The sequence below is a fragment of the Paramacrobiotus metropolitanus genome, unplaced genomic scaffold (assembly GCF_019649055.1).
Source record: "Paramacrobiotus metropolitanus isolate TYO unplaced genomic scaffold, Prichtersi_v1.0 Parri_scaffold0000098, whole genome shotgun sequence".
NCBI lineage: Eukaryota > Metazoa > Tardigrada > Eutardigrada > Parachela > Macrobiotidae > Paramacrobiotus > Paramacrobiotus metropolitanus.
The window spans coordinates 283,753-293,086 of record NW_026570318.1 but is presented as its reverse complement, the minus strand read 5'-3'; the positions used below and the strand labels follow the sequence as shown (position 1 = coordinate 293,086).

At 42.1% G+C, this 9,334-nt stretch overlaps 1 protein-coding gene across 1 annotated transcript; it reads right to left on the bottom strand.

Moving 5' to 3' along the window:
* Nucleotides 1-769: 769 nt before the first annotated feature.
* On the bottom strand, nucleotides 770-2,298 carry LOC129596967 (uncharacterized). Its single transcript, XM_055494370.1, has 3 exons — nucleotides 2,086-2,298; nucleotides 1,729-1,994; nucleotides 770-1,358 (listed from the first exon to the last, which is right to left on the bottom strand). Exons 1-3 carry the CDS (start codon nucleotides 2,132-2,134, stop codon nucleotides 1,323-1,325), a joined length of 351 nt encoding a protein of 116 aa, XP_055350345.1. The 5' UTR covers nucleotides 2,135-2,298; the 3' UTR covers nucleotides 770-1,322.
* Between the last annotated feature and the right edge of the window lie 7,036 nt (nucleotides 2,299-9,334).

The following is a 9,334-nucleotide window of genomic DNA, read 5'->3' as shown; positions in this document are numbered from 1 at the left end:
AGAGGAGAAAGATCTCGTCTTTCTGTATATATCAGTGTATACTTTCTGTGTTGGCATAACTGCTGCACTTTTCATTGACATCGAGATATGGAAGCAGCAAGAGCGTGGCATACCGGTGGTAAAAATTACATATGTATTGTTGAGGTGAATTTATTATTGTCGATATTGAAGTCTGTTATTTTTGCTGCAGTATTAATGCGATTGCAATGGAAAACGAGATGTCCTACCTAACACGTTCTTATTCGCATATTTATTTCGATGCAGTAAACAGAAAAACGTTTGAATAAAACCGAGAGAGAAGGTGTCAATACTAACGATAATTACAACAATATTTCGCGCGTGTAGCAGAAATACAGGTCAACGTCAAAAATTACCACGAAGAAAATTTTCACTTACAAAATTCTTCCCTCGTTTTAGGACCATATCGCCATACGAGGATGCACGCAGTCAAACCGACAGTAAATTTTTTCAGCGAGACCAACCGACAACCGTGCATATAGTGCAAGCGACTGCCAACCATCCACGGATGCCTGTCACCTGTTCCACGCATACAGAGCAAACCATACCTCCCTTTCACGGGTGGCTGTTATGTGAAAAAACAATTTGCCTGTGCGCGTGGTTGTCGGTTGGTCTGACTGAAAAAATTTACTGCCGGTTTGATTGCGTTCATCCTCGTATATTAAGTACAACATGAAGCCCCCTTAATTTTTTTGCGGTAATCCAACGGACGTTCGCATTTTCTATTTAAAGAGATCCAAAGTTATGGTAGATTCCTTTGTCTTAAGAGTAACAAGCGTCTCGTTGGGCGTGGTGCAAAACACAACGTCATACGGGTCTTTCTCCGTTAAGACTTCGTTGGACAAACCGCCAATTTTATACACCTCACCCAAATCGTACTTCCGGTGCAGCCGGTGGGAAGTAACAAACGCCCACAACCACTTATACTGTGGATCGCAATGCAGTTTGCGCACAGAATCCACTACACTCCTGATATCATCATCCAGCGCCAAATACATCAAATTGGGAAGGTCGGTGAATGTTCCTTCTTCCACAGAAGCAATTTGCGTGTCACGGAAGACAATGATTTTCACACTCTGCAACGAGCTAAAGTCACTCTTGCGCAGAACGAGACTGGTCAGTCGCGTATTAAATAATATATCCACGAGATTTTCCAATCGCAGCGCCGGCAGTAACGATGTGACATTTGATTGGTCGAAGTCTGCCAGTCGCAGGACAACGACCTGTTGACCGATGAGTCCTAGGGTATCCGGCGTCAAGAAATCAACGTTCTCAATTTGTGTCCAGACGGCGCGATCAGCGCTTCATTTGCGGATGGCCTTCACTTGCTTAACAAAATCCTGTAATTATACAGCCCTGTAAATCCTGTAATTACCTAAGCAACCATTTACTTTTGCACAACTACAGTATCTGTACTCCTGGTGAGTAGGAAGCAGTTCATGAAAATCTGTTGATGTTCTATGTAACGTATCCTTCGAAAATCAAAAGCCAAACTGTTAATAATAAAACAAATAAAATTTCTGGAAAGTTTCTTTTGGTTGAGGTCAGATTCATGATAAAAATGTCAGTCAGTCATGATAAAAATAATATAATATTTTCTGTTATCAAGATGCAATGTTTTTATCAACAATGGCCATCATAGCAACAACGAAAGGTTTTGTTGTCTTACTAAGATAAATAAACTTTCAAATATTTCACAAGTACTTCTACCTCTTTCGTTGCACTGACTTCACTGGCGGTGCACACCAATCGTACATGCCTCTGAACCGCACCCAGCGTTACGTCATCCTGGGAGGAAACTGCTACCGGTACTGCTACCCCCGAATGCATGGCCGTTCGACCCGGCTTCTGATAGGCATAGCAATCCGACTTCTTCAACGTCAGCGGTCCGCAGGGATTTGTCGGCCGAGCGTTGCATTCGCGCATTGTCATGGGCGTCAGGTTAAACGTTGTGAGAGTTTCAACTAAATGGACACCTGAAATGCATAGCACGGATACAAAGTACAACCGCCTGACTGCAGATGTATATTATATTATATAATAATGCCGTCCAGTATAAAGCCGAACCTGCATTGATCAACAGCAAAACTAATAATAACGTCCCCAAAAGTGCCATTGGGCAGCCGGCGGGGGGGGGGGGGGACCAACCGCGAGGAAACTTTAAGGCGTAAGGCGTATAACTAAATTGTCTGCGGAAGCTGCAAAGCTACAGTACGAAACCCATTCGATATTAATAAAGAAAGCAAAACGGAGATTCGGTCATATGTACCGTAAACCACTCTGAACGTGGCGACTGATGTTATAATTTACAGAAATCAAACGAAATACTGCAACCCATTGCCACGATTTCTTGGCTACCCTCGAGGCCATTTTCGCTTCCGCAAAAAAAACCAGTATAACAGTAAATTCATTTGATGCTACGAAAAGTAAGGTTCCTGCTGCAAGCAGTAACAGATGCGGAAAAGAAAGGCAATTAAAATCAGATGTAAGCAAAATTACCGCTTCTACAAAGCATGTTAGCAGGAATAGTTAAAGCAAGACTGACATACTAATTAATACTACTACTGGTGGTACGCATTATCGACTGAACAGCAGAACTGAGTTAACAATAATCACATACAGTAAATACAGTACATGCATGTATGCCGCCTGCCCACGGTTCATCGACAACAGCCGACAAAACAATCTCTGACGACCTGCGCTAGAAGCGCTTGAAAAGGATAGGAAAAATCAGGACAGAAAGATAGTTAAGCCAATAGACACCGACGTCTACCCAGTATATATGTGCGTTGCAGTAGATTTCCATTCCCTTGTAAATGTAGAACGGTGTCCAAAGACAACAGAATAAGACACCGCTAATTAACACGGTGCGTTCGTTCATTCTGTTTGCGGCGGCGACAGGTTGGACCAGCCATCGTTTGCTCGCCGGTTCAATGCACCCTATCTCCGTTTTTCTCGGCTGATCGATTGCGTCGATTGTGGATACTTGTCGACCGAGCGCATCCGAACTGATGTTGGTGCTATCGAAGTCCGCTAAATTAATTCCACTTGAAGTGCCTCTCGCCATCTGCGGCGAATACCGCTGGACTTTCCCTCTTTTAACCATACCACAAAGAATAATTCCGTCGCAGACAGAAATTATACCAAGTGGCAAATATGCACCTAGCCAAAGGAATGCTGCCCATGGCCATATCGTTGGGTATGTCTGGATGCTGCACGACAACACGTGACTATGTCCGGTTAGCCAGGGTAAAATATGCTCCGTTAAATATGCCGGTAAGAATAACAAATCTGCCCAGAGTAAAGCGAAAACCGTTATTATAATTTCCGCATGTCGTCGGAGTTGGGTGCCGTACCACCTTTGCACGACGCAGTACACATGTATGCACGCGATGAAGTACGCAGTCATCGGGTTGGTAACCCAATCAAAATACTGCCAGATAAAACAGCTTAGATCGCCGAACGCCCAGAAGTTATATGCGATACAGTAGCCCATCAATCCTGGGACGGTTAACAGTGCTACTAAGAAATCAGTCAAACTCAGACCAACTAGAAAAACCGACCCCGGAATCCATTTTTTGCGGATCCGCAACAAGCGCCAAAAATCATGGATGTTCAGAAAGGTGCTTACAATCCAGAATATACACGACCAGACTATCCACATTATGTTTATTGGCGACTGGAAAATATTTCCCGGGTCTGATCCGTTGACGGAATTATTCAGTGGCATTTGCATCTTTGCCATCGCAATGATAATTTTACAAGTTTGAATAGTTCATAAGCAACCGTCTCAGGCTTTCTGCTAACGTTGTGCAATGGATTTAAAACTGGCGGTCGCTAGGAGGATGCTCTGGACTAGCTTTGTCAGGTCATGACACTGCGTGGGTTTCCTTTATTTGCATATTATTTCTGTAAGGATTCCTCAGCTCCATAGCACGTAAACTGTTCTAAGCACGGCATCTGTATAATGGGCTCGCATTCAATTTAATCACGCTTTTGCGCTGGCGTTGGAACGATGCCGGTTCAAAAGGGACAATAAGCATCATGCGACATGCTGGTTAACAAAATGATGCTCTTAATAATCTGCTGGTTCAGTAACTGCACTGCACGAGACAGTACCAAACTAATTATTGTAGCAGTGAAAGCTCGAAGATCGTTTTCTTCGCCCGGTATTTCATGGTCATTATTGCCAGTGAACGGGGGCCATCTCGAGGAGAGTATACAGATGAAGCATGTAGTATTATTGTTTTGACAATATTCTTGGCTTTGTATTCTGTGCAGAATCTGAATAAGCCTACAAGACCCTGGTAATTGCTGCATATTATGTGACAACGAGAAGCTATGGCACAAGCCCTACGAGTACCGATAGCTGTTGATTGTAAGGCCAATACACAGTAATTTATTAACCTTAAATGGAGGGGACAGCGTCATAAAAACAACATCAACAAATCAATTGTATAACATGTTATGGTGAATTTATGTATTATCCTTGTTACGAATGCAGCAGCACTAAAAAGCAAAATGTCGTGATACGGGCCGATTTGCCTATTTACTTCCAGTTCCGTTGAGCGCGAAATTGTAAAAACGAACTGGAAAATCAAGATATTACTCGCACAATCTGCTTAGATTTACAGTATAATAAAATAAGACCACCTACAGACTGTACAGTAACTGACACACAACACCATGCAATGAAAAGTATTGGTTAGAGCGAGAAATACGAAATTCCGCCCCCAAAAAGAAAATATTTAGGATGTGCGCATAATTAATTAGAATTTTTTCATCGCATTCGGCAGAATCACTGAGCACAGATAGCTCAGCCAGTACGTCAACACATCAGGCCAGTAGGCATGAACATTGAGACACAGCTCCAGTGTGCTGAACACCAGATAAGGCAGCCACAATAACAGATACGCAGCTCCCAGCCACGTCACTCCTCGCATCCGTCTGCTAGTATTTCTTGAATTGTGGGATTCCATACATTCCCCATTAACCGACACAACCGACGAGCAAAAAGGCGGATTAGATGGCGACGTATCCAGTGTTACGAGATCCATGGCACTGGGACGGCCATTCAGCTGGGAAACAGCATGTCGACGTTGACGCAGTATGTTGTCCAAAACAATCGCATCACACACGACAATGATCAGCATCGGAAAATAGCCACCGACAAGAAAATATCCCGACCAACCGGCAATATCTGGATAGGTGCGCATTGAACACGCTGGTATCGGAAAACCATTCATTCGAGACAGATTTTGGTTTCTAATGTAAGCGGGGAAGAATAGTAAATTGCTGCCGATTATTATAAGGAAAACAACAACAATTTCTTGTATGAACGGGTGACGAATATTCCGAAGAAATGATTGAACGACGAATTGTAGATGGATTGCGGCTATAAGTAGCGCAATGATCGGAGTAGAAATCCAGTCGAAATATTGCCATATAATGCAACTGGCGTCGCCGAATATCCAGACATTATAAGACACTGTATAGCCCAATAAACCAGGGATCGTAACTACAGAAGACACAAAGTGTACCAACGTCAGGGCGAAGATAAGCACGTCACCCGGCCGATACTGGGCCTTGCGTCGAACAAACACCACAATTTCATGGGCATTGTAACACGAGCCAAAGATCCAGAAGAGTACCGCTCCGATGAGCCATAATAAATTTCCCGGTGACCGGAAAACATCCGCAATGGACGGTTGAACAGTCGCATTGTGCAACGCGTCGCAATGGTTGGAGTAATTTATTTCATCTAAAGGGGAGAACATAATGATCAGAGCCGGCTCACAAGGTAAGATATCTCGTACAAACAGGTTGTTTTGCTGGATTAAGAAAGCGTCTTCTGCATACTAACTGTCAGCTGATTTTTCAGTTTGAAACATCTATTCCATTTAGCTAATCCTCCTCATACACCCACACTGTGCACTGGAACCGTTAGCCATGGATGCTGTTGGCTAATTTCGGTTATGCATATTTTACATTCTTACTTATTTGTTAGAAAGTCTACCAAATAACTCTTCCATGAAACCTCTGAATAAGTAAACTGTTTCGGGGTAAAAACCCGCATGGCCAAACCGAATAATTTAAGCGCTGCCTACTGATCGCTGGTCCCATAGGTCATACGGCTCGTCACAAAAATGTTCGCTTCAAAGATTTCCGGTGATTGGATCATGTTATACGAATGATTAATGGATAGAGTATATGTGGGCGGCTCCAGACAAAGTAACCGATCATTCGAAGCTCGCGTTTGTTGTTTCTTATTTCATTTTTTCGTAGATAAAGATTTGATAATATCTTAAGAGATCCTCCTTTTCTTCTAAAGAGATCCTCCTTTTCATGGAGCCTTGTATTATCAGTGCTTTTGGTGCTGCTTGATTTGTAGGAAGCCGCTGACTAACAAAGAATGGCGACGTCTTTGAGCGCTTTTACAAAGACAGCATAACATCTTAAGCAGCGATTTCTGTTTGACAATGTTGCTTTCTATTTGAAGCATACGCGCGTAGTCGCATGTGATATTATGATCACGTACGAGTATTTCAAACGAACTATTAACGGAAGGCCAGGTAAGAATCAGGTAAGTAAACTGCAGCTGTTCATTTGGCATACACGCAAAAACACCGATATCAGCCTGTCATTGCCTGTGCATACTTTGGAGTTTTGATACAGGCTACAGCTCACTTTTGCCTTAACCAGAAAATTGGGTTTATATTCCTAACAAGTTTCATAGAGTAGGGGATAAATGAACTATGTGAATATCTAGAGTAAGAAAGAGAACTATCTACGGCAACAAAGTTTATGTATTTATCCATTTATCCATAGTTTTCTTTTTTAGGTATTTTATTCCGGTAACTATTTCAATCCGTCACCTCGCCCGCTTGTGGCTTTCGCAGGATGTGCCGAGAAATGCTACTCGAGCACAACTTAAGCACAGTATCTATCATGTATTGAATGAACGCCATAATCTTTTATTATGTCCGCTCGGGACAACCAACTAAACTCTAGACATGGCAACAATAACGGACAACAACAATACCGTTGCTACGGCACATTAGCCATAGGCCATTATCCATTTCACGAGATACTCGTACAACCTTTGTACGAGTACTTACATACACTACAGTATCCTTGTGCAAAAAGTGAAGTATTGCTCTGAATTTAGAACAACGAATGTGTCATAATCTTGTGAAACTGGACGATTACATGATGCAGCTCGCATTTCTTTATTACCCTTTGCTCCATGGTGTTTGCACATCTTCACAGCGTTTTCATGGCCCCTGCAAGATGCAGGTATGCATTTGCGTGAAGCGCTACCAAGCAAGTATTTGGTGTTTATTGGTATTTCCCAAGTATTTGCCTATTTGGTATTTGGTTACCCAGTATGTATACATTTTTTGTGTATGTAATCTGTAGAGTATTTACTTGTGTAATCGGAACCGATCACGTTTATATATAAGCTTGATACCTGGTCCATTTCGGCGGTTCGGCGCACTCAAATGTGTGCTACGAACGGTTTGTACAGAGTACATAGTATGTACAGGTACACTGAAAGTTTCAACGTTTTGGTTTTAGATTAAATGACTTTGCAATTGCTATTAAAACAATTCATGGCGCGTTCGCGTGACACCATTAAAACGGTTCGAATTCAAACGCGAACGTACATAATTATTATATTTTAAACTGTAAACTTGTAGTTAAATGTTAACGCAGCAGACAACGAACACTTTAGTGCAACTTCTTTATTGCTTTGTTTATTAGAAGTAGAAAGAAGCGATACTTATTATTAGATACTAAGTATGCAATAGCCATCAGAATAGCAAAAAATCGAATATGAGCCATATTTACTCGTAACTCTGTAATTGTACGATGGACTTGTTTACAAACCGGTTAACTTTCAATAATTAAACGCACTTGGGCCAGAAAATGATTGAATTAATCACCGCATGCAGCATTGAATGGTGTTACGGTGCGCTCATTGACAACAACATGTTTGCGCTCGAAATCAGTCGATCTTTAACGGATGTCGCACTCATTTTAAGGTTGGTCCAGCGCCGAGCTACGAAGTTACTGTTACACCGGACTTTATCATCACAACAAGCATAAAATTACATCAGTATTGCACAGCAATTAATCAAATGATGTCTTTGAGTTCTGCTTTTACGCACTGAGAACTCCCCAGTGCAAATATCCGGGATTTCACTTCCAGTATTTAAGCTTTGTTTTAGCTGTTAATAATATTTCAGCAAAAAATACCAAACAGCGAACGGATAGTAGTGATTTATGACATGCACTAAATGATACTGGTATAGCACAACCATGAATTCTTCCATGTTTGTCTTAATCAGCGGTCTTGTGTTCGTGGTGCACAACCATTCCGTGTTCTGTGCTCCGTGTGGCGTTTATGGGGATTCCCTGGTGGAAACGCGGCATGTGTGAAACCGTAGGCGATATATATCCTGACATCAGGGATGATTTAATACCGCGAAAAGTAAACGGCGAGGGCTTCCGGGAACGACACGACAATGCCATATTTGATGGCGCAGGCCAAAGAGCTGGAAACGCAGTGCAGGAAGCCGTCCAAGAAGCTGTGGATTCGCTCTCCGGATGAGCAGTTTCTGATGTCTGTCGCTGTTCCCTGCAACTGCAACAAGTGGGAAGTTGTGTGATTCCTGGTGACTGCTCACTTAATCTGCTAAATGTATATGCATTCACAAATGTGAAAAGTACACTCTTCTATAATTATTTTAATCTGAAAGCGCTATTCCGCGCCATAAAATATGTAATGCTTGGCTCGGAAAATCGTAACGTGCACTAACCACGTTTCTGTTTATTACAAGTAAATTACTCCAGACTTTTTTAGACGTAGCGTGTGCAAACAATGTTTGGAAATTGAGCGCAATATACAGTTTTCTCAAAGAACTTCGGTTAATTTTCATGCAGATATCTGAGCTTTAGTTGACTTGGTAGAACCACGGATTAAGATCCGCAAGTATTAGTTTTGGTAAAGAATCAGAGAAAGCTATACATCATGTATGCCTATACCTGTCTGTAAATCAGTGGCCCTTTAAATTAATCGGTCAAATACAGACTGCCGCTGGCATCTGCTGAATAACATTATACCAATAATTTTTTTATCTGTCAAAGTAAACGCCCGATTCCAGAAAAAGACAGGGAGGTGGCGAAGCGACAGTTAATTACTCAGTCTTATTGGGATTTTTTGAACAGTTTCGCACATTTTGCCGATTAAAATATCATTTTACCACACCGATGGCGTTGCACCAACGCACTCCTCCATTTCAATAAAATGATT

Excerpts from the sequence above, each read along its gene's own strand:
- LOC129596967 (XM_055494370.1), bottom strand. The coding sequence starts at position 2,134 with ATGGCACTTTTGGGGACGTTATTATTAGTTTTGCTGTTGATCAATGCA. Across the intron at positions 1,995-2,085 it reads TTTGCTGTTGATCAATGCAG|GTGTCCATTTAGTTGAAACT; the intron begins GTTCGGCTTTAT and ends TATGCATTTCAG. Across the intron at positions 1,359-1,728 it reads AAGTCAGTGCAACGAAAGAG|GATTTTGTTAAGCAAGTGAA; the intron begins GTAGAAGTACTT and ends GTATAATTACAG.